At 45.0% G+C, this 26,373-nt stretch overlaps 1 protein-coding gene across 1 annotated transcript in view; it reads right to left on the bottom strand.

The window, feature by feature from the left end:
* Positions 1-26,373, bottom strand: part of LOC137562283 (collagen alpha-1(VII) chain-like) — a 519,927-nt gene that overhangs the window by 153,188 nt on the left and 340,366 nt on the right. Inside the window, exon 80 of the mRNA XM_068273618.1 lies at positions 22,616-22,660. Coding sequence (XP_068129719.1) covers positions 22,616-22,660 — 45 coding nt within the window. The remainder of the gene's footprint in view (positions 1-22,615; positions 22,661-26,373) is intronic.

Genomic DNA, 26,373 nt, shown 5'->3' with positions numbered 1-26,373 from the left:
CCGGTGCGACATTTTAGGGGGAACCTGGTACGACGTTATAGTCACACCCGGTGCGACTTTTTGCGTGCGCTAAACTTTGCGCGCAATGAATGAAAGATTTGGGGCGTGCTAACTGCTCACTTATCCGCTACCATCAGTTTGTTAAGGGGACGCCGCCCATAAAGGTATATGAAATAAAAATGACACTGCACAGCAAAAATACATGCTGGGTCAGTTCTTTCTCTAGTTGCCACATTAATTTATGCTGCTGCCAGAAACTGAAGAACTTTGATAGTGTTCCTTTAAGTCACTCGAATGGCTTTCTTCAATTTAGAATATCTCGACTTCTTTGCTAATTGGGCTGATTGCACCTCTAGAGCTAAATGACATCAATGCACTAACAAGGACTAACTAATGTGGGAACTCTAACAAAGATTTGAGAAGACCTTTACAGATTATGCAGTGCCTGTTTCATTTATATCAGTAGATGGCATTCATGTGGACTGACAATAGCATGTCACATTTATAGCCACAGGCAGCCTACGTGCAGACACATCCGGATACCACACTCTTTTAGCTTGTAAGGCACGGATCACACTTTACTGTAAATCAATGGACTCGCTCACATCTAATGCGATTTTTCATCTGTGGGTAACAAAACTTGCAACTGTCCATTTTTTACTGCAGACAAGTCTACATTTTCTATTAAAAGCATTGTATGACAACAATGTGTGCAAAAAACCACAACGAAAAACATATTCTATGCATCATAAAACGCATAGTGTAATGGTTGCCTCTGACACAGGAGACCTGGGTTCAAATCTTGGCTCTGCCTGTTCAGTAAACCAGCACCTATTCAGTAGGAGACCTTTAGTCAAGTCTCCTTAACACTGCTACTGCCTATACAGCACATCGTAGTGGCTGCAGCTCTGGTGCTTTGAGTCCACCAGGAAAAAAGCACAATATAAATGTTATTTGTCTTGTTTTGTCATAAAAACTGGTATAAACCCTGCTTAACACAGCCAACTGCTCTCTGTACTGCCACATACAGAGGAAAAAAAAGTGAATTTGGTCTAATCATGCGTGTTGAAATTTTGCTGTGCATATACAGTAGTTGTTCTGGAGGGAACTTTTCTCTTCAAGACACTTAACCTCTTGAGGACTGCTGTGTCAAACCCCCCTAAAGACCAGGCACATTTTCATTAAATTGGCCACTGCAGCTTTAAGGCCAAGCTGCAGGACCGCAAAACACAGCACACAAGTGATTCCTCCCCCCTTTTCTCCCCACCAACAGAGCTCTCTGTTGGTGGGGTCTGATCGCCCCCACCCCCCCCAGTGTTTGTTTGTTTATTTTGGTGTGTTTATTTCTGTGTTTTTTAAATAAAAATGGTGTTTTTTTTCCTCCCCTTGTATACTCCCCTCCCTCCCTCCCCCCGCCGTCCAATCCCTGTGATCAGCTGTCATAGGCTTCAGCCTATGACAGCCGATCACCTCTGTGGCTCAGGAGGGGACAGCCGTGTCACACGGCTGTCCCCAGTACAGCGCTGCTGCTGATCGCAGTGCTGTACGGGTAATTAGACGGCGATTACGCCATCTAACAGTCTCCCGAGTGGCAATAGTCGCTCGGAGACTGAAGAGAGGGCGGAGCTCCGCCCTCCGAGAATGAGATGCACGCGCAGCGTGCGCTCGATCTCATTCAAAACAGAGCCCCAGGACTTTACGCTAATTGGCGTTAGGCGGTCCTGGGGCTGCCGCCACGGCCACGCCCATCGGCGTGACGCGGTCGGCAAAAGATTAAAGAGGAACTCCAGTCAAAATAATGTAATAAAAAAAAGTGCTGCATTTTTACAATAATTATGTATAAATGATTTAGTCAGTGTTTGCCCATTGTAAAATGTTTCCTCTCACCGAGTAACATTCTGACAATTATCACATGGTGACATTTTTACTGCTGGCAGGTGATGTCAGTGGAAGGAGATGCTGCTTGCTTTTTTGGCAGTTGGAAACATCTGTAAACAGCTGTTATTTCCCACAATGCAACAAGGCTCCCACAGTGTTATGTCAGAGCCATGGTCCTGACCAGTGGTGCTCAGCAGAGCTCGAATATTCGAGTAGCTCGAATATTCGAGCTCTTTTCCAGCTATTCGAGCTCGGTATTCGAGCTCCGAATAGCTGCAGCTATTCGAATGGGCTATTCGCGTACACTCGAATAGCCCATTCACTATTCGAGCTAACGGCGCTATTCGAGCTCGGTACCGAGCTCGAATAGCGTCATAGCCCAGATTGATGTCCTTAGAGCCAATCAGAGGGCTCCCAGGCCCTCTGACGGCAGCCAATCACAGAGGGGGACCCTGGCCAGCCCCTACCCTATAAATAGCGGCCGCCATGTTACGTTTCTCCGTCCTTGCCTGAGACTTGCATAGAGAGAGAGTTGCTCCTTTGTGCTTTGGCTTAGCAAGAGCTTTATTGTGGTCATTTACCTAGCGTTTTTGCTCACATACACCTCCTATACACACCTATATTGTTGTTAGTTAGTTAGACATTGTATTTTAGTTAGTAGCTTTTGTGTTACATAGAGACAGGCCAGCTGCTGCAGGCTTACAGCTTTAGGCCTCAGGGCCTGCCTGTGTGGGCAGCTGTCCTCCTGTCCTCTGTTTATTTCTCTCATCTATACCAGTATTTCTGCTGTCCTTTACTACTGATTGTATTAGTATTGTAGTTATATACTGTAACTGTACTAGGACACTCACTGTCACTGTTCATAGGCTACTAGCTGCTCCTGCGTGTGTGCACTCACTGTCTGTGTACACACTACACACACTCTATTTCCAAGTTCTGATAACTGATTGATTATTGTAATTGAATATTGTAATTAGTTAGTTGTACTCACTGTTACTACTTACTGTACTAGGAGTCTCGGACACTCAGTCACTGTTCATAGGCTACTAGCTCCTGCGTGTGTGCACTCACTGTCTGTGTACACACTACACACACTCTATTTCCTTCTGATAACTGATTGATTATTGTAATTAGTTAGTTGTACTTACTGTTACTACTTACTGTACTAGGAGTCTAGGACACTCAGTCACTGTTCATAGGCTACTAGCTCCTGCGTGTGTGCACTCACTGTCTGTGTACACACTACACACACTCTATTTCCTTCTGATAACTGATTGATTATTGTAATTAGTTAGTTGTACTTACTGTTACTACTTACTGTACTAGGAGTCTCGGACACTCAGTCACTGTTCATAGGCTACTAGCTCCTGCGTGTGTGCACTCACTGTCTGTGTACATACTACACACACTCTATTTCCTTCTGATAACTGATTGATTATTGTAATTAGTTAGTTGTACTTACTGTTACTACTTACTGTACTAGGAGTCTCGGACACTCAGTCACTGTTCATAGGCTACTAGCTCCTGCGTGTGTGCACTCACTGTCTGTGTACACACTACACACACTCTATTTCCTTCTGATAACTGATTGATTATTGTAATTAGTTAGTTGTACTTACTGTTACTACTTACTGTACTAGGAGTCTAGGACACTCAGTCACTGTTCATAGGCTACTAGCTCCTGCGTGTGTGCACTCACTGTCTGTGTACACACTACACACACTCTATTTCCTTCTGATAACTGATTGATTATTGTAAGTAGTTAGTTGTACTTACTGTTACTACTTACTGTACTAGGAGTCTCGGACACTCAGTCACTGTTCATAGGCTACTAGCTCCTGCGTGTGTGCACTCACTGTCTGTGTACACACTACACACACTCTATTTCCTTCTGATAACTGATTGATTATTGTAATTAGTTAGTTGTACTTACTGTTACTACTTACTGTACTAGGAGTCTAGGACACTCAGTCACTGTTCATAGGCTACTAGCTCCTGCGTGTGTGCACTCACTGTCTGTGTACACACTACACACACTCTATTTCCTTCTGATAACTGATTGATTATTGTAATTAGTTAGTTGTACTTACTGTTACTACTTACTGTACTAGGAGTCTCGGACACTCAGTCACTGTTCATAGGCTACTAGCTCCTGCGTGTGTGCACTCACTGTCTGTGTACACACTACACACACTCTATTTCCTTCTGATAACTGATTGATTATTGTAATTAGTTAGTTGTACTTACTGACTGTTACTACTTACTTACTTACTGTACTAGGGACACTCACTCAGTCACTGTTCATAGGCTAGCTCCTGCGCGTGTTTGCGCGTGCGTGCACTCACTGTCTGTAGTGTACACACACTAAATTTACTTGTGATTACTACTGATTATTGTAAGTTGTAACTGGTAGTTGTACTTCCTGACTGTTACTACTTACTTACTGTACTAGGGACACTCACTCAGTCACCTCACCCACCAACCCACTCCATTAAAGTACCCCACTTTTCACCCGCCCTTTTAAAAAAATTTGTCTATACGCCCAAAACATCGAAGATGTCTGGAAGTGGCAGCCAGCGCGGTTTGGGCAAGGGGAAGGGCAGCAAGGGAATCAGGAGGAGAGGGAGCAGCATTGTGGCAAGCCGCGGGCGCGGGCGCGCCACCATGCACAGTTCCGCAGCAGCAGCAGCAGCGTCAGTGGCTAACATTCCTCCCATAGCCACTGGCCGTGGACGCCTTGGGCGCCGCCCAGCAGGAGCATCTGCAACTCACGCTGCAGAGACACAGCAGCAGCAGCGTGTAGCACCTGCTCCGATTTTCCTCCAGCCGGGTCGGAAACGTCCCATTGAGGAAAAGCATGCAGACACTGTGGTGCAACTCATGACGGAGGATGAGCAGCCCACCATCAGCTCTGCATCTGAGGCCTCCACCCTCACCACCACCACCACCACCCCTGTTCGCAGCAGCCGCCCAGCAGGGTCTGGGGAGGAAGCCAGTTCACCGTCACTCGCCGACCTGTCATTCAGCAGTCTTTTGACCCCAGGCATCATGAGTAAATTGTCTGCTGTTGTTGGCGATCTTGAGGAGGAGATGCTGATGGGCACTTTGGGGGATGAGGGATTGGACAGCAAGACTGTGGCGACAGTCAAGCAGCCCATCCATGCATCAGGAGAGGAGTTTGGGGGGTCCTCATCCCAGCAGGACATGTTTCAGGAGGGGGAGGATGTTGATGACCCGGTGACAGACAGAGACTGGGTGCCACCACCTCCAGGGGATGTCGTCCTCAGCAGCTCTGAGGAGGAGGAGGAGGATGCTCTTGTGGGCCTTGCAAGGAGGCGCATCATTGCAAGCATTGGCAGCAGCAGTAGGCAGGTCCCACAGCCTGCTGGTGTCTCAGGCTCAGCAGCAGCAGCAGCAGCATCTGCCAGTACCACCACCAGCCGCACCCAAGCCCCCCAAGCCCCCCCCAAACCACCACAGGGAGACAGGCAGCAGCGCTTCCATGCCGTAGGGGGATGTTTCTGTCACCAATCTGGCGCTTTTTCACCATGCCCACAGTGTACAGCAAGTACGCCACTTGCAACCACTGTCAGCGGAAGTTGAGCAGAGGTGCAGACCCCTTAAAGTTCTGCACCAGCTCGCTCATCAACCACCTTGCTGCGAAACATTTCCACCAGCATCAGGAGTTCCAGAGGCTGAAGGCATCTGGTGCTGGCAGTGGCACCACACCCATCACTGCACAGCCTTCAGCAGCAGCAGCAACAGCAGCCACCCGCCCTCCTGCTCCTCCAGCAGCACCAGCAGGAGTGCGGAAATGCACTGCTCCTTCCCCCTCTGCAACTCCTGCCGCCGACACTGAGGCCTGTTCTGGCAGCCAGTCCTCAGTGGCCTCCTCCGCTGTGTCTGCTGATTCCCGTGCCAGCAAAAGGCCACGCCAGAGCCTTTTGAGCGAGTCCTTCCAGGGGGTGGTTAGGGCTCTGCCTCCCAGCAGCCGTCGCGTGCGGCAGCTGAACGGCTTGCTGGCATGGGCCATGTGCTCCCAACTCCTGCCGTACACGCTCGTGCAGGAGGGGAGCGACATTCGTGCGCTGCTTGCTTGCGCAGCCCCAGACTGGCAGCTCCCCAGCAGACAGTTTTTCTCCCGCAAGGCCATTCCTGCACTGCACCGCTTTGTGATGGCCAATGTGGAGCGAGGGCTGGAGCACGCGGTTGGTGAAAGGGTCCACGTCACCATGGACTCCTGGAGCAGCCGCTTCGGGACAGGCCGCTACCTGTCCTTCACTGTCCACTGGGTCAGCTTGGTGGAAGGGGGTGAGGATGGGAGAGCAGCAGCGGGCACAGCAGCAGCAGCAACACAGTGGGTGGTGCCACCCCGCAGGGTCAGGGGAACTGCAGCAGGTTCCTCCGATCCTCTGCCATCCTCCGGCACACCTGGCCAAACCCCCCGCCTCAGCAGCAGCGTGAAGGCCCGCCACTGCCAAGCGCTGCTGCACTTGGTCAGCCTTGGGAAGACCAAGCTGACGGCAACCCATGTGTTGGCCAAACTCCAGGAGCAGGAGAGGATTTGGCTGACCCCCAGAGGCCTCAGAGTCGGAGAGGTGGTGGCCGACAATGTGGCCAATCTGGTTGCCGCAATAGACAGGGGAAACCTGACCCACATCCCCTGTCTTGCCCACGTGCTGAACCTGGTGGTGCAGAAGTTCTTGCGCACCTACCAGGGGATGGGCGAACTGCTGGAAACGGCAAGGAACGTTGTGCGTCACTTCCGGCGCTCGGCTGCAGCCTGTGCGAGCCTGGAAGACGTGCAAAAGGAGCTGGATCTGCCACGCCATCGGCTGATCCTTGACGTTCCGACTCGCTGGAACTCCACCCTGGCGATGTTGGAGCGTCTGGTTGAACAGAAGCGCGCTGTCAAACAGTACCTTGCCCTGGCCACTGTTTCCGCCGCTCAGAGAAGGGACAAGACCAGCAACATCCCGTCCATCGTCCCCGATGATGACTGGAGGCACATGCAGCAGGTGTGCTTAGTGCTGGCTCCCTTTCTGCAGGCCACTAACATGGTGAGCAGGGACCATGCTATGGTCTGTGAGTGGGTGCCCCTGGTTTGTCTGCTGAACAGGGCCCTCGATGCTTTGCTGGAACAGGGAGCGGCAGCCTTGGACCAGCAGGAGCGGCAAGCAGCTGCACAGTCCACCTCTGAGGGGGAGGAGGAGGAGGACTTGGTGGAGGTCCCTGACCTTGCTGCTGATGAGGGGGATCAGCACAGTGCAGCTGAGTTGGTGCGGGGGTGGAGAGAGGATGAGGCTGACGAGGCAGAGGAGGAGGATGAGGACAGCAGCACTGCCGTCGATGTGCCAGCAGACGTGGCCCGCCTCTTCCCAATGGCAGCGCACATGCTGACGTGCCTGCGCAGAGACCCCAGGGTGATCCAGATGAAGCAGAGGGAGGACATCTAGATCAGCATGATGTTGGACCCACGCCTCAAGGGGAAGTTGAGCCAGTTCCTGCCGCCTGCAGGAGGAGACCCAGCGCAACAAATAAGGAGCTTGCAGCAGGCCCTTGTTGAGCGCTTGGAGGAAGCCTTCCCCCAGCCTTCCACCCCCACTGTCCAGCAGCCAGCACAGAGGCAGCAGCAGGTGCCTGCATCCAGCAGCAAGCGCCCCACAGACCTGCTGTCTCTCAGCCACGAGCTCTACAGGACTGTAGAGGCTCCGGCAGCAGTGACTAGAGAGGAGGTGCATGCAGCAGCATCCTCCACCGGTCACAGCCAGCGCCTGACCCGCATGGTGGCTGACTACATGGGGTCCTACAGCGGGCTTGACAGCGATACCCCTGTTGATCCCATGGAGTATTGGGTCAAGCGCCTGGAGATCTGGAGCGAGCTGGCGCAGTACGCCCTGGAAGTGCTGTCCTGCCCCCCTTCCAGCGTGCTGTCCGAGCGCTGCTTCAGTGCAGCTGGTGGTGTGGTCACCGAGAAACGCTCACGTCTGTCTCACAAGTCTGTGGACAGACTGACGTTTCTCAAGATGAACCAGGCGTTGGTGGAAGGCGAGTTCCTGCCTTATAGCCACCAGCTATTACGTCAAAAAATAGCTATATCTGTGTAATTGGTTGTAAAACCAAAACTACAAAACCATAAAAAAAAAAAAAAAAAAAAAGGTTTAATTTTTCTGAGGTGCCCGGGTTGAAAACTGTGTTGTCCCAGTTGTGTATTGGACACAATGTGGGCTACACGACCGCTGTCTGGGACCTCCTGCCTGCTGTGTTTATTTACAGCCCTGGTATCACCGCTAGGTACCAGGGCTATTATGTCACGCTGCCTGCCTGCTGCCACACTCACACTACTCCTCCATTCCTCCTGCTGATGCTGCTGTCTGTCTGTGTTTCCCAACGCCAGGGTACACAGATTTACCTTCTGCTGCCACTCTGCCACCAGCTATTACGTCAAACAATAGCTGCTCACATTACTCCTCCATTCCTCCTGCTGCTGCTGCTGCTGTCTGTCTGTCTGTGTTTCCCAACGCCAGGGTACACAGATTTACCTTCTGCTGCCACTCTGCCACCAGCTATAACGTCAAAAAATAGCTATATCTGTGTAATTGGTTGTAAAACCAAAACTACAAAACCATAAAAAAAAAAAAAAAAAGGTTTAGTTTTTCTGAGGTGCCCGGGTTGAAAACTGTGTTGTCCCAGTTGTGTATTGGACACAATGTGGGCTGCACGACCGCTGTCTGGGACCTCCTGCCTGCTGTGTTTATTTACAGCCCTGGTATCACCGCTAGGTACCAGGGCTATTATGTCACGCTGCCTGCCTCATTGACTGCCTGCTGCCACACACTCATCCTCCTCCTCCTGCTGCTGAATTTACCTCCTGCTGTCTGTGTGTTTCCACTGCCAGGGAGCACATACAATGGCGCTTCCAACATGCGTGCGCCACCAGCTATTTGTTACGCTCAAAAATAGCTGCATTTCTTTAAAAAAAAAAATTTGAAAAGAGAAATAAGTGAAGAAGAAGACGATATAGAAGAAGATGAAGAAGATGAAGAAGAAGAAGATGAAGATGATGAAGAAGAAGAAGATGAAGAAGAAGAAGATGAAGATGATGAAGAAGAAGAAGATGAAGAAGAAGATGAAGATGATGAAGAAGATGAAGAAGATGAAGAAGATGAAGATGAAGAAGAAGAAGATGATGAAGAAGAAGATGAAGAAGAAGATGAAGAAGATGAAGAAGAAGAAGAAGAAGATGAAGAAGATGAAGATGAAGAAGATGAAGAAGATGAAGATGAAGATGATGAAGAAGAAGAAGATGAAGAAGAAGATGAAGATGATGAAGAAGAAGAAGATGAAGAAGATGAAGAAGATGAAGAAGATGAAGATGATGAAGAAGATGAAGAAGAAGAAGAAGATGAAGAAGTTGAAGATGAAGTAGATGTAGAAGAAGAAGAAGAAGAAGATGAAGAAGATGAAGAAGATGAAGAAGATGAAGAAGAAGATGAAGAAGATGAAGAAGAAGATGAAGAAGAAGATGAAGAAGATGAAGAAAAAGAAGATGAAGAAGAAGAAGATGAAGAAGAAGAAGACAATATAAAAGAAGAAGATATAGAAGAAGATATAGATGAAGAAGATATAGAAGAAGAAGATATAGAAGAAGAAGAAGAAGAAGATATAGAAGATAAAGAAGAAGAAGAAGAAGTATATACAGTACTGAACAAATTTCTGGACACAACTTCTCTTTTCAACTTTTTTTTTTTAAAGGAACATCCCCACATAATCACTTGCTGTTGTTACTTGGAAAAAAAGAGGTTTCTTGCATCATTCACCCTCAAAACAAGTGTTGGAAGCTATTTAAGGCCATTTCGAATAGTCAGCTCGAATAATGAGCTCGAATACCGACTCGAATAGTGAGCTCGAATTCCGAGGTCGAATCGAATAGTAAAAATTATTCGACTCGAATATTCGACTGATCTCGAATAATTTACTATTCGAATTCGACCTAACTCGAATTTTGAAAAGGGGTATTTGAGCACCACTAGTCCTGACATCACACTGTGGGAGTGGTTTCACCACTATATCAGCCATACAAAGCCCCCTGATGATCCGTTTGTGAAAAGGAAAATATTTCTCATGGGAAAGGGGGTATCAGCTACTGATTGGAACGAAGTTCAATTCTTGGTTACAGTTTATCTTTAAAGCGGTTTAACACCCAGCATTACAACTTTGCTTTAAAAGATTGCTTACAGCTTACAAACTATTATGCCAGATTTTTTTTTAAGCAGAAATTCACTGAATGGGTTAAACATGACATTTTAGTGTTGGATTTAACTAGGAATCCGCATCTGTTCTTATCTGTAGTTACAAAATGTATCTTTATTTGGAATACAAATAGACCTTTGAAAAGCCTGCCGGGGAAGCCCTCTTTGTTCTCTCAGAGCAGTGTTTGTTTGTTACATTGTAGATAGATACATTTGTAACTAAACAAGCAAGCACGAGGAGCATTTCTAGCTAAATGCAGCACTAAAATGTCATGTTTAATCCATTCAGTGAATTTCTGCTAAAAAAAAAATCTGGCATAATAGTTTATAAGCTGTAAGCAATCTTTTAAAGCAAAGTTGAAATGCTGGGTGTTAGACCACTTTAAGTTACACTAAGGCCCCTTTCTGCGTTGCCCCATGTTATGCTCTCACTCCGCAAGGGCCATGCAAGTTTATGGAGATTTGCACATTTCACGCGATGTGACGCGGTGCCCACCACACGGATTATGCAGTAATGCAAGTCAATGGGCAACACAGTAAATGTAAATGTGGGAAGCGAGGTGCGATGCGGCATGCGTGCAAGGATCGACGAGAATCCCAGTGATGTACATCCTGTCCAACAAGGAATATGTCACTAACCGGGTGGTGGCACTATGCATATGGCCTGTTGCTGCACTGCTGCGCAGGGCCATATGAAGGCTGATTTCTGTGGTGCATCGCATCGCAAAGCTCAAGTGTAAAACCGGCCTGGCAATCATTAAAGCTGATTAAATCTGTATATTGCGGAAAAGGCAATAATACATTGATTGCAACCATAGATGTTACAGCCCCAGACCAGCAGTGTATTCTTCTCACAAAGCAGCTTACATTCTCTGCTGATCCATGAGGCTCACAGTTGTGGAATTGTATCCATTTTATGTGATTATATAGATAGCTTTCATTAGATGTGTCCTGTTCAGCTACAGCAATCAGCTCCAAGGAAACAGCAATCTACCACACAGATACCATTTTATAAGGTTTGGGGAGCAAGGGATAAATTATGATCAATTTATAGTAGTATCCAGCATGCACTAGAGATGTAAAGATCAGGTGTCAAAGGGTTAATTAGATGACAAATATCTAAACATGAATTGGACAAAGAGAGTTTCTGTGAGGCAAGGCAGAAGTTGTTATGGAAACTGCAAACATTCACAGTGTGATATGGTCAGGCAAGAAGGGAAGATTCTGTAATTGTACTATGCTTATGAAATATTATCCTAATGAGACTGGGCATTAATAAAAAAAAATTATTAGCAAATGAGATTAAGGTTCAGAAGCTGAGATTGGAAATGTCCAATGTGTGGGTAATCTAAATAATCAATAAAGTCATATAAAGATGAGGCTCCATGCTGAGTTCTCATCACTGGCCGCAATTAATAAAGAATGGCTATTTAAAGAACTACTGCATGAAAACAATTCAAGTTAATAACTGAGTAGTATACCTTTATTTTTTTTTCACTATTGTTCATTCTTTAGAGCTGCAAACTATTGCACAGCCAATGCAATATTGCCAGCTGAGATCTGCATTTCTGCTTCAACCTGTACATACACCCCTCCTTATAAACAGTTTATTAACGATTGTTAACCAATCAGATTCAGATTGCAAGAGGTTCTCATTTTACATGTTTAATTTACAAGATCTACCAAATCAGCCATGTTGTTTGATTTATATTACTGTATAAAGGCTATTAACAAGCCAACCCTACCTTTGCCTCATAACACTGACACTGTGTTCACTCTGCTGGCTTTCCATAAAACGGAGGATCATCTGCATAATATGTATCATAATGATTCCTGAGCAAAGCTAGACTGAATGCTCAGTTGGGGATTTTATCAGGGCTAATTAGAAGCAGGCTGAGCAGTGTAGAATGAAACAGAGAGCAGGGTAGGTGTTTTCTCTAATGTTCCCACTGATATATATGGTAAACTACATGAGGGTAATGACAGATTCAAAGATAAAACAGCAATGTGTGCACACAATGAGGCCTTGTGGAAAAACAGGTACAAACTTGAAACCAACACAGCTCTTGCAACTTCTCTGTGCCTCCACGTTTAAGAATACAACAGTCCAATCTTGTTCATCACAGGCAAAGAAAAACGTGGGCACCAGTAAAATGCACACCTCTGTGTTTAATGATGCATAGCAGCAAACATTCCAACAGATTTGACAGCAAAAAGGCAATACTTCACCCCATCCAGGCGCACCCAGCATAGAGACCCCTCGGTCAACAATTGTTTCACATCAGAGATGCATCATCAAGGACCCTTCAGATCTTGGCAGCATGGGACGGAGCTCCACGCCAGCAAGACAGCGCTTCCCTTTTAAAGAACTTCCGGGTGCACTCACATGCTTCCGCCGGCCAATCAGTTTCTCCTGTACGCATGACGCGGCCGCATGCATACAAAAATATGCATGCGCATGCGACATATGTGGGTTGTCTGCCTCCCACGGCTGAACGTCGCATACCATGCGTCCATTTATCCGCGTGGGATACATTATGCTGCCAGACTCTAGCAAATTACTTATTGCCTCTTTGTACAGGGTTACTAATCAACCAGGGGGAGCAATGACCTGTACATCCAACCTGGAAGGATACTCTAGATAGGAGACACGGTAATTCATACATGTAAATAATTACAAAAACCATTAGTAAAGAGTGAGAAAAGGTCACCAAGTGTAATGAAATGAGAAAGACAACGCCATAGATTCAGCCCAAGAGGGAAATATATCAAAGAGATCTATATTAGAATTAGCTCGACTATTCACTTTACCCTCCCACTTAAATAACCCCTCCCATACATACACCCTCCCTCAAATATTCCCTTACAGCAAATTTATAGATACATATCTAGTATTTACATTAGGAGCAGAAGAGCTTATGTCATCTTATGTCTACCTTTCAAGGAACACAGCAAGGTCATTTTTGTCATTGAAACCTAACGGACCCATGGCCTCGGTTTTAGAGATTAGATATGCTTCTCGCTGCAACAATATTTTCTCACGGTCCCCTCCCCGTTTGGGATTCTGGACATGCACCAAGCCTACCATCCTCAATAGTGAAGGGTTGCTGTCGTGCGCCGCACTAAAATGCTCGACCAGCCTAGGTACGCCTCCTTCACCTTTTCTTATAGACCTGATGTGTTCCACAAGTCTTTCACGCATAGGACGCGTGGTTTCACCGATATAGTATCGAAGACAGGGACAAAAGAGCACATAAACGACGAATGCGGTTCTACATGTAATAAAGTGTTTGATCTGGACGTCCAGATGTCCCACCCTAACATTTGTTGCTCTCAGCATGTGGCTACATGTAGGACAAAAAACACATGGGAAACTTGCCATAATTCTTCTACTGATTAGCCAATTATCCTGATGCTGCTGAATCTGCTCGCTTTGGGTAACCACAGAACCCAAGGTAAACCCCTTTCTGTAAGCTATAGTAGGTGCCTTAAGCACCTTATCTCCTAATCCTGTATCACATTCTAAGATGGACCAATTTTTGGAAATGATTTCTTTAATTTTTCCTGACATAGGTGTGTAATCAAACACAAAGATGAAGTTATCCTTGTCTTTTACTCTCTTTTCTGGGGATTTTTGGTCCTCCGCCCCCTCCAACAACTGGTTCCTATCCTGCTCTCTTACTCTCTCCAGAGCCCTATCAAGGGCCGCAGCCTCGTAACCTCGCTCTACAAATCTCTGGTACATCTCACCTTGTCAAAAACCTGAGCGGTTTTTGCCTTTTTCATGATTGCTAACTCAGTAAAGGACCAGCCCTTAAAGCGTTGCTATCATATAAATCCGGCATAGTGGGGTCTGAACCCTCTATAACAGTAATTATAGATTGACGGTATACCTTGAAATGAATCAGAGCACTCAGTGTATGATTTTATATAAAAAATTGTATTTGCTTATCATACAGCATATATACAAAATATGAACAGTTCCAAGTAGTGTTTCCTTCTAACAGTATTCCATCTTATCAAGGCTTTAGAGCCAAGCAATTATCAATCTTCTAAGTACATTCAAAAAGTAATATAACGGTTGTGTTATATAGAATAAGATCAAGAGTAGTCTCATCTGTATCAATAGCTGTGTATCTAGTAGCTGTGTAAAACTTGTAGTAATCTTCTTAAAGAAATAACATAAAAAATAGCTTCTAAAAAACTTCTTGCTAACATCTTAATAAAACTTAATGCTGAAAAATTAATAAAGTAAATCACCAGAATATTAAGCATATTACCCCTTCTCTGTCATCTCTTCAGCATCTAGAACCACTTGTGGGAAGGTAGCTTCTGCCTCATGTGTCTTCTCAGGAGATTGTTGGGCTTCTGCAAACTATGAGCTCTCAGCTCCTACCTTTATAGGGGCTGGAGGCAATATGGCTGCCTAATCTGGAACTTCCCTGGATCCCAGGTTCTGATTGGCTAAAGCTTTCGTGCGTCAATGCTTTATCATGTTTTGATTTCCTAAGTCACAATATTATTGTTTATAAATTCTTAATTACCTTATCTTGTGGGAATTTACGTCATTTGGAGTGCTTGACATTTGATTATAGGGTCATTTCTGACGCACTTAATTAAAAATGGACGTCAACAGCCATCTTGTCTGTTGGCTGACCCAGACATGGAGACTAAACAATGTCATTTATGATGCATTTCTGATAAAGTGTTCACTGCTAATTAGGTTGGAATGTCTTGGTACTTCGCCAGACATGAGATTGGTCAGGTTGACACTGTAACCAGACCTGTGAGAGCCTTCAGCAATTTAAGGCTTATTAAAACATACAAGGCTTCTAATATACTCATTTAAATATAAAGCTTATTATATAATTCTTCTTAAAGGAGGAGCTGTTAGGTATTAGGTCTCAGAGAAAATAAACACATATATCAGTAGCTAAATATAGGCTGTACTTACATTACATATGCATTTCACTGTCCACGTTTGGATTTCACAGAATTTTTATATAGTATATGCAGAGAATGATGCTCCTGACAGCTCATGGCAGGCTCCATGTTTGTCTGTCTCCTATGAAGCCAAATGTGTCGTCATGTCCTCCCTGCTTCCTGATCACAGAAAAGCTCGTACTGAATAACACTAGTTTGCAGTGAATATTAATTAGCCATGTGGCTAGGAACAATAGCGGACTCCTGCAGTGTACTCTGCCGGGAGATTTATCAGTGCTGTGCGCTGGACTGAGTTACATGCTATTGTTACTTGACCCTGTAACTTCTCATTAGCAGCCGAGGGGAGGGCCCCAGAATGCTTTGCAGTATGGTTTGCGGCTTGCGTCCTCTTAAGAGCTTGGGTCTAACAGCTTTGCTGATAAGCACACATCAAATGAAAGAGAGATTTTTATCTTCACTATTGCCTTTTTGGCTTCCGTCTAAACTGTTTAACACAGGAGAATAGAGGTTTAAATTAGCTTCTGCAGCCTGACAGTTACTCTTTAAAACAATTAATCATATAAGATATAATTGCATATTAAATCTTAATAATATAAAACCATTTTCTATGCATTTGTCTTTCTGATGAAGAAATAAATAACTAATTTCAACCGGCAGAGGTCAGCATTTAATAACAAATAACAATCTATTAATAATGTTGGTTTTATAAAACTATGTAACCACCAGGTGGCATCATGGAGTCATCTTTAACTAATTGGGAAAACCCCTTGTTTTATATTTTATATCTTCCATGTTTTGACTTTCTCTGTCTGGGAAATGTTTATATTTTCTTGCTGGCCTTGGCCTTCAAGCTAAGAAACATGTCAACATCTTCTAAAACTAAAACAATCTCACAAGAAGGTTTCACAGACCCAAATCATCACTAGCTTTTAAATATATTTTAAAGTAATAGATTCTATTATATAGGGTTTAACAATAACTATTTCTTTCTTTAAAGGGTCTGTATTGATCATTAATATTTAGATTAATAATATCTGTGTGTAATAATTATGTGCATTTATAATTACTGCAGTAATGTAAGTTTAACTTGCTTTTCTGTCTTCACACATAATCCTCTTTAAATGTCAAGGCCACGCACTAGCATAAACAAGAATGCTCTGACTTTTTGTAACTAGAATAATCTTATAGGCCTCACAGCCTGGAATATGCTATGTCACAGAGCAATATAAAGTACTCTAACTTTTCACTTTACCATGAAATTTTGCATAGAACATTAAAACTTAACACATATACATATGACATATTTTCCTGCATAAATAAAACCGCTAGAATTCTGACAACCTGACTGTAATTTCAAAATCCTGTTCATTAGTGTTATTTCTTTTTAACCTCAAAAATTGACCATATGGGATGGCCGATTTCACATGGGGGGATGATAACTGTCATTGCGTAGCACCGAATTTGTTGCTGTGCTCTTCCTATACCCCTTAGTTATTAGGGTGTCTCCCTGTACTTCCAGTGTTAAGTCAAGGAAAGCGACCCGATCACCTCCCCATTCACCTGTGAACCGCATATTCAACACATTATCATCCAGGTACTGCATACACCGGTCAAATCTGTCCCTGGTGGACGCCCAAATGACAAGCACATTGTCCACATACCTCGACCATGTCCTCAGATCATATCAATAGGGATTTCTTTCCCCATAGATATACTCTGCTTCCCATTTCGCCAAAAACAAATTTGCGAAAGTTGGAGCTACCGCTGTTCCCATTGCTGTACCAGCTATCTGTTTGTACCACCTACCCTCAAATCAGAAGGCATTATGTTCTAATACGAACGAAAGGCAATCACCCAGAAACCGACTTTCTGCGTCAGTTTTCCAACCACATTCATGTAAGTGTTCGAGGACTGTCTCAACCCCCATTTTCTGCTGTATCCTGTTATACATATTCACCACATTAATGGTGGCAAGGTTGTCACCCTTTCTCCACTCCAACTGTTGTACCATTTGCAGGACATAGGGGGTGTCCTTCAAGTATGATGGCACAAAAGATAACAGAGGTCTAAGGACATGGTCGAGGTACTTAGAAAGGGGCTCAGTAACTGAGCCCCTTCCAGAGACAATGGGCCTGCCCGGGGGGTCCACCAGGGACTTGTGGACCTTGGGCAGGAAATAAATCACTGGTTTCTTAGGATAGGGTAAGAACAAGTCTTCTCCCAGTTTAGCATTGAGAAACCCCTCCTGAACTCCCTTTCTAAGGAGGTTCCTCAGTTGGTTTTGATACTGATGGGTGGGATCCCTCTCTAACTTTAAGTAGGTATTAGAGTCCCCCAACTGCCTCATGGCTTCATTGATGTAACTGGCCGTGGACATCATGACAATATTCCCCCCCCTTGTCCGCTTTTTTGACAGTCAAGTCATGGCGGGACTTCAACCATTTCAAAGCCCGCCATTCTGTAACAGATAAGTTCCTTTTATCACGAGGATATATCAAGGCTTTGGCGTCCCTTAAAACTTGCTTCTGGAAGATATCAAGTGCAGAGCCCGACATGAGCGGGAAGGGGGCAACAGACCTGCAGGCCCGATATGGTCGGGCCTGCAGGTCTGCCGCCTCACCCTCCCCGCCCAGGTCCCCACCCTCCGATAGCAGCGAATGCAAATCAGCCAAAGCTATTACATCTCTTGGAGTCGGATTTGGAAAGAAGCCCAGATTCCCAACTGGACAGGAGGCAGGCACCGTTTCCCCAGAGCCGTAGATGCGACATATGTTCATCTTCCTCACATTTTTATAAACATCACTCTCAAAACGTGTATAGTCAAAGTTCCTTGTGGTCACAAAATTCAAGTATTTAGATAGCACATCAATGCATGCCTTAGGAAGCTCTACATTAGATAGGTTTAGCACCTGTACAGTTCCAGATCCATCACTCTTAGGTTGTATTATTGGGGCGACACTCGTCTTGCACATTCTGCCCCTAGGCTTTCTCCTTCCCCTCCTTGTTTTTCTAAAGGGATATTTTTGGGTTTTGGCCCTCTTTTTTCACCTTTCGAGTCTGAACCAGACTCAGAGGTCCAGTGTCCTTTTTTAGATTTAGGCTTCAGGGGCTTCCTTTTTTTGGAATAATTCTTTGGTTTATAGTCCTGTTGGACCCAGTCGAACTCGCGACCTGTTTTAAAGTCCTCCTGATCCCTCAGATATTTGTTAAGCTTTCTCTCCTTAATTTCCCTCTGAACTGGACTCAGACGTTTATCGATCTTATTAACAATCTGGTCAGCTTTTTCCTCTTCTGCAATTTTGTACAGTTTATCTTTCGTGTCCTCTAGTTCACCGGAAACTTTATCGTATTCCTGTTCTGCACGTTCTAGGGCCAAGCCCATTAACGTTTCAGCGAATGTGAGATGAGCAGTTTTCCACTTCTCCACGAAAGCAGAATCATCACTGTACTCAGCAGGGGGTCTATAGTAACGAAACCCTCGAGAGGTGTAACCCTTCTCCTTATACCTCTTAAATGAGGCAATGGTCCAGAATAACCGAACCTCCTTCTCTGAGCTCCTCCACAGTTTATGCTCTAGCCACCTGGTGTGTAGGTCTCTATGCAGGGGTGTTGCACTACTGTCATCTGAGAAATAAGTTTTCCAATCAGACCTTTCAGACTGGAACGTGTCACTACATGAGGGTGCTTCGTCTCTGGTTCACTTTTAGCCCCCTTAGGGCTGCTTGTCCCTTGCAGTCTCCCCGGGTGGCTCCGGTCCCCGGCAATTCAGCCCGACAGCCTGAGTCGTGTTTCGTTGCACATGTGCGGCTCGGCCAAGCACTCTCCCATCGTGCTGCCGTCCCTGGCAGCAATCTGTGCATGCACAGAACGAGTGGCCCGAAGGAAGCCCCGGGTAAGTATGGAATCTGAGACGCTTCTTGTCTCAGGTTCCCTTTATCTCTGGCTTATATTGTTTTTGTATGCTATTACAATAATGCTTTTATTATAAGTTTGCATATGTGTATCAGCGCCAAGGAAACAAAGTGGCCGCTGCTGAGAGAAGAACGATGTCCAGAGTTCACAAACAGATAAATTATATATGCTCAGCGCAGAGTCCAAAAACAGAAGACGAGTCTTCAACAAAGAATAAGAGCAGGCAAATCTCCACCACAATAAATATTGGGTTCACGGCACAACTCTGCAATCATGGATACCCAAAAAAGGAAAGAGGCTTACCAGCTGGTGACAACCCACATTATAAGGTTGTATCAACGCTTTGGTAGGACATCAGGAAGCAACAGTCTGTCCAAAATCCACCAATTCAGCAATGATTCCTCTCACGAATGGATATCAGTAAACATCATAAAAAACAAACGGCAACTCTAAGTGTAAACCGTTTAATATAGACTCTGCGCTGAGCATATATAATTTAATGCTTTTATTATAAACTGTGTTCAGGAAAAAAACTGTAAATTTTACTGGTATTCCCGACAGTAAGGCAGCACACATTGTGCAATTACCATGACCTGCATTACCTAGATAATGTGCAATTTGCCAGGGTACCGAGCGCTATGCAGGTAGTGCTAATTGCGCAACACATACTACCTTACTGTTGGGAATGCTGGGAAAATTGCTGTGTGCTCCTTGTACACAGCATTTTTCCTGTTCTTTCCTCAATGCATGCCGTAGGAGGAAAAGGTATAACATTTAGCTCCTTGGTAAGTCCCACCTTTTTCAGATAACAGTGAATGCAAGTTATTGATCTAATTTTTTTTTTCAATTAAATTATTTTAGCTTAAAGCTTTGAATATATAGTATGAAGTAATTAATAGTGAAATCTGTAGGTGCCAGTAATATCCACACTAACTTCTCTGTGCTGTGAACCCAGAACTATTTAGCACTGACTATTCCTGGGTCAGTTTTCCAGATATCGCAGACCATATATAACCATATATCTGCTTCTGCGCATAGCTAGTGTAAAACACATTATAGAAGCAATGCACACGCTACTAGTGAACTAGTGGTGTCTGTGTTTATGAAAAGAGAGAACCGAGAGCCCAATATAGTGTAATACGTATTGGTAATGGGTATATGAAAAGAGTACGGATTATACTCACAATCCAGGGTTACCTCCAGGCAACCACTGTATAGGATTCACAAATAATACCTTTTTGGAGGAAAAGTAGGAATAAAACGTAGCTTTTCATTTATACCTCTAAAATAGAATATGTACAAAGACTACTCATAATGGACACGTGAAAAAATTGGGTTGGCGGACATCAGGTTATTAGTCAATTCGACAGACCTGCCAATTTCCCAATATGGACTTATTATACCCTTACACCCAAAACCCTACGTTTCGTTTCTTTAAATTAGAAACTTCGTCAGGAGTTAACAGAAATAAAGTGCTAGAGTGCCAAAACGTGCTAAAATAATAAAGACATAATAAAGATCACATGATACACATAATAGAGTAGTAGCTAATATGGCCCCCAGTTGGCAGCCAAATGAGCACTGACCGTTTGAGCTGTCCTTTTATACTGTGAGAGGACTCGTATTGAATGCTGGGAGAGGCGGTATCCAAACACGCCCAATGCACTGCCCATATGTTGTCCTCAGATTGGCTTAGAGATATGTCACTCATGAAAAGAGCCAATAGGCCATCCCAGTCATAGGAGCACATAATGTTTGAAACAGTAGATAAAAAAAAGACTACAGCGCTCTAAATAAAAAGATCATTGCTATATGGTATATATTACCTATTGTGATAACGCTGAATTACTCCCATATCGTTAAATCGTAGTAAAGTGCCAAAGAAACCCTCATTCGTAAATGCCAGATCCTCATTGGCTAGAGGGTATAACAGGGGGCGTGTAATGGCTGCGCCTATCAGATTGCATCCACCGCCATATTAAGCCAATAGGAAGCCGTTGCGTACTTTGCCTGGCTTCCGTATAATCATCCGTGCGCCCAAGCAGTGAATAAATTAAATGACGTCACATGAAGAGCGGCCATAGCCGCGTCTATGGACGTAGCGTGGTTGCCAGGCCAACCACCCTGTAAACATAAACACACATCGCTGCCAACAGCGTGTGTGAGAACAGGCACTACAAACACTACGACAATATTTATACAAGGGGAGATTCACTGAATTGAAAAATAGATTCAGTAGGGATATAGAATATATATCTTATTAATCAGAAATATAAGAGTTGCGGGCTGCCCCTAAACCATAAAAGGAACATCCACAAACCCACATAGGTATAAATTGGTGTGCATAATATGCCCAAAGAGATGATTAAACCTTTATAAGCGCACATGATAATGCGATTTATTTTATGGCACAACCACTGTATAGGTGGGTGAGGAGATTATCCTGTCCTCACTCAGGAATAAGAAGTCACTCTCTGTAGACAGGAAGAAAAAGGGGTAATCCCCCTCCACCAGAGGTGGATATATATAACGTAATAAGGACCAGAGGCGCCAAAAGAATAAAAACAAATATTTAAAAGTTTTAAAAATGCTTTGGAGGCAATGGTGGACTTACCTCCTGTAAGAAGACACAAGAAACTGTGTGTTCAAGATAAGATAAGTTTATTGGTACACCCGAAGGGGTTAGCGAAGCGTTTCATAGGCCTAAACCCGCTTCATCAGGCAATAATTAACTGGAGTACACAACAGCATTAGGTCTGGCCTGAGGCCTGCGAAACACGTTGCGAACCCCTTGGAGTGTACCAATAAACTTATCTTATCTCGAACACACAGTTTCTTGTGTCTGCTTACAGGAGGTAAGTCCACCACTGCCTCCAAAGCATTTTTATAACTTTTAAATATTTGTTTTTATCGCCTCTGGTCCTTATTACGTTAGTGGTGTGTTTGTAGGTGTAGATTCAGTAACCTGCAGTAATACTAAATTATTTAGTTTTAGACAACTCTGAAATTGGACATATAGGGCCTGATTCACAAAGCGGTGATAACTCAGTTATCACGCCTAAAAGACTTTAGGCGTGATAACCTTTGCACTAGCAGAGTTATCACCGCTTTGTGCTGCTGATCGCGCGAAGCTCCCGCGCGCAAACGCGCATGCAAAGTCCTAGAGGGCTTAATGGGCGCCGCGCTACGCCCGCTCCTGCGCAATTGCGGGAGCTTCGCGTGAGTTACTAGAGATCACGCCTAGGCATGATAAAGGGCTTTTCACAGGCGTGCAAAGTGTTTGCACCGCTTTGTGAATCAGGCCCATAGTGTAAACAGTGGGCTTCCCTTTTTGGTGTTTTCAAGATTGCTTTTAACGTGTTTTAAACTACTCAAGAGATTATACAATACTGTAACATGTAACAACAAAAGCAGTACTGTTTATTTTGTACATGACAAACTTGTATGCACAAAATGTTGTAACTTGAGTTGTTTGTAAGGAGGGGACTGTCTGTCTAAGACATTGCTAAGGAGTCATCCATACCTCTGAAGTGAAAGGGTCAACATTTAGTTTTTCAGTTTTAATTTTGCTAGTATTAACAGCTCTAATCATGTGTTTCCACAGGACTGTTTATTCTATTTCTACTCACCGTAATACCTGCAGGGCCAGGAAGTCCTGGGATTCCATTTTCACCCTGCCAAAAGATCAAAAAGAAATAATTGTTTACTGAATGATTGAATTATAGTAATTGGGACAGATAAGAAACATAACAATTATATTGCGTTTTTTTTCTTGACGGACTCAAAGCATTTCAGAATTGTAGCCACTTAGGGCACACTCCATGAGCGACCAGGATCATTAGGGAGCCTTACCCAAAGACTCATTACTGTGTTTTACATACTGGCTTGAGCTGGGATTCAAACCCTGGTCAAACACTCAAATCCTACAGTAAAGGCGACACCTTTAATCCGTACTCTATCCAGATCTGTCAAAAGAAGCTTCTTGTCTTTAGCCTTTAGCAACAGTCCATTAGTTAGCTTAACATGGACTGGAACTCTTGTTACAAAAAATAAACCTACCAATGAATCTTGTGTTCATCACAGCATTCCTGCCCATTCATTTATTCATTTGTTCTGTAGAATCAGACCGGGACAAGGTCCTCCACCACACAAGGCTGAGACATCAAAGTGCGCCCCTCCATACCTCCCACCACAGCCATCACACACTGATTGCATTTAGACTAAGAGGCACCCCAGGGCTTGCGCCCCCCCCCCCCCCCCAACACCTTAATCTCTAGTTATCTGGCTTGCAGTCCCTGCCTTGTATCCCCCTTCCATATTTCTTTCTGCTTCAAACACAATAGGGGAATGATAGCTGAGTGAGTTGTGTGCCCCCTCCTACACTGCGCCCTGAGGCTGGAGCCTCTCTCGCCTCTGCCTCGGCCCGGCCCTGTGTAGAGTGGTGCATTTTAGGATGGGTCCCTAAGACTACCTTCTCTTTCAAGTAGTGGAGCTACAAGCATGCTTTTGTCTGATATAATCCAAATGAGAGGTCAGAGCACAATCAAGCAAGAGCAGAGGGTAGGCCTAAGGTTGTTTAATTCCTCCTCTTTTCATCTGTTTAGGGTTGCCCTTTAATATGTAAGCTTGTGCCTCTTTGTAAATCGGGCTCTTCCCTGCTGTGTTTTTCAGCCAGGAACCAACATGCACTGGTACTATCAGGTGAACATAAGGTTGATAAGGATCCACTGTTAAATTTTCAACTCTTCTTGCTTGAAAGTCTTTGTGAAATAAGTTTTCCGTTAAGAATTTCACCCCTTGGCAGAAAAGAGATTCTGTTCCTTATGTTACAGGCTATATCCTAAGATTGGTCCACTATCAGGCAGTCTACTACAACCCGTGTCAACATCATGAGCAGTCCTCACCTAGTCAGAACAAAAACCCATGCAGAAGGTACCATTACACACATTGTGCTTGGTAAGGAAAATAAAACAGGAAAGACGTTGGAAGCAAACTGGGCTCTGATTCTTGATTCTTGCTTTTGATAACCCTTCCAAACAAGGAACCCATCAATAGCCTGAAAGAAATCGAAGCTAGAATCCACACTCCCAATAAAGAATAATCTTGATTGTGTAATTGTAACGATCGGTGTAACACAGAGAGGGTCTGATTACCGGTGAACTGCAGTATCACCGAGAATACAGAATATCCCTGATTATTGATGATCTGCAGTATCACCAATAATCAGATATATCTACTAACCTCTGGACACCTGAGATATGCGAGTGTTGGTCCAACAGTAATACTTTGAGTACTGCACCTCAGGAGAAGGTACAGAAGCAGTAAGGAGTACTGCACAGAAGTATGTTCCTTCTGTTGGCCTAGACTCTCCCGGAGGAGGGGCTAGGCTGAAAGTAGGAAGGACAGAGCGTGAGTGACACCAGTGAGAGGGTGTCACTAACAGGTCTGGGAACTGCCTCTAACAGTAAGGCCAGTTCTCGAGGTCGGGCAAGCCAGGTCGTTAACACACAGACATATAAGGTACAGATTCAGGAGACAAATACGGAATCCAATGAACAGGCAGGGTTTGGCAACGAAGTATCAGAATAGCAAGGTACAGAATCAGGAGGCAAATACAGAGTCCAGGAACAAGCAGGGTTTGGCAACAGGATTTCAGAAACAGCAAGGTACAGAATCAGAGTTCAGAGGAATAGTCAGGCAGGCAAAAAGTCATAACAAATAATACAGTTCAATATTCCTAATGCTAAGGTGTGAGCTCCTTGATCATCAACACCTTTGGAAACTATGCTAGAACACAGAAACAGACAAGGTCTGAGTGCTACCACGTAGTGATCGCGACGCCAGACACCAGAGAAATGACCAGCACCCCGTATATATACTATAGCGCTCTCCAGCGCCACCCCTAAGTGCTGGACCAATGGAAGGTGGTAAAAATGTCAGCTGACCAGCTTGGTCAGCTGACTCTTCTCTGGCTGTCATGTAAGCTCTGCCTCTCAGCGTGCGCGCGTCCATCTGAACCTGTGTGGACTAGCAGTCCCAGCCACACCAGCCATGTTTTGCAATGTATCTGCTGATTCAGGCGCGGGGGCCGCCGCACTGCTCTCCAAGCAAGCGGCGGCTTCCCCGCGTCCAACCACAATGTCAGTAGTATTGCTATGCGCGCAATCCGCCGCATCCAACGCGGACTCCACCGCTCTGCCCATGCGGCATGCAGCGGTTTCTTCGCGTTGTGCCGCCATGTTGGACGCGGAAACAGCCACCTCACTCTGAGCACTTGCGGCGGCTTTTCCGCGTTTCCTCACAGTACCCCCCCCCTGAGGAGTGGACTCCGGACAACTCCTACCAGGCTTCTCAGGATGCAACGCGTGGAACTCCCTTCTTAATTTGTCAGCATGCATGCGACCTTCAGGTACCCATGATCTCTCCTCAATACCATACCCTTTCCAATGAACCAGATATTGTACTGAGTTCTGAACTATGCGTGAGTCTAAAATCCTCTCTACTTCGTACTCAGATTGGTCATCTATCATCACAGGAGGAGGAGGAGTGGGACCCACATGGACTGCTGGCTTAAGCAGGGACACATGAAAGGATCTTACACCACGCATACTGGCAGGAAGCTCAATGGCATAAGTAACATTGTTGATCTTTCTAGTTACTGGAAACGGACCCACAAACCTGGGCCCCAACTTGGCTGAGGGCTGTTTCAAGGTCAAGTGACGTGTGGACACCTAGACTAAGTCTCCTGGTTGAAACCTCCACTCTAAGGAACGTCTTTTGTCAGCTTGACCTTTTTGACTTTGAAACGCCTTTTCCAAATTATTTTTCACGATCCACCACGTCTTTAAATGACCTTTGCCAGGCCTCCAGAGCTGGAAACGGAGTGGAGGCGACTGGCAATGGGGAGAATTTAGGCAACTTCCCGGTCACTATCTGAAATTGACAAAATCCCGTGGAAGAACTTTTCAAATTATTATGCGCAAATTCTGCGAAGGGCAAAAACTTGACCCAATCATTTTGCGCCTCTGCAATGTAACACTCAAAAACTGTTCCAATGATTGATTGACTCTTTAAGTCTGACCATTGGTCTGTGGGTGGTAGCCCGACGAAAATGACAGTTCCATGCTCATTTGGTAACAAAATGCCCTCCAAAATCTCGAAACAAATTGGACTCCCCGATCCGACACTATGTTTTCCAGAATGCCATGCAATCGGAAAACGTGGCTGATGAACAAATCGGCCAACTCCTGGGCCGAGGGCAGTCCTTTCAAAGGCACAAAATGGGCCATTTTACTAAAGCGGTCGACTACAACCCAAATGACCGACATGCCCTCAGACCTGGGAAGTTCACCCACAAAATCCATGGACAAGTGGGTCCACGGCTCAC

The sequence above is a fragment of the Hyperolius riggenbachi genome, chromosome 3 (assembly GCF_040937935.1).
Source record: "Hyperolius riggenbachi isolate aHypRig1 chromosome 3, aHypRig1.pri, whole genome shotgun sequence".
Taxonomy (NCBI): domain Eukaryota; kingdom Metazoa; phylum Chordata; class Amphibia; order Anura; family Hyperoliidae; genus Hyperolius; species Hyperolius riggenbachi.
This window is presented reverse-complemented; position numbering and strand designations above follow the sequence as displayed.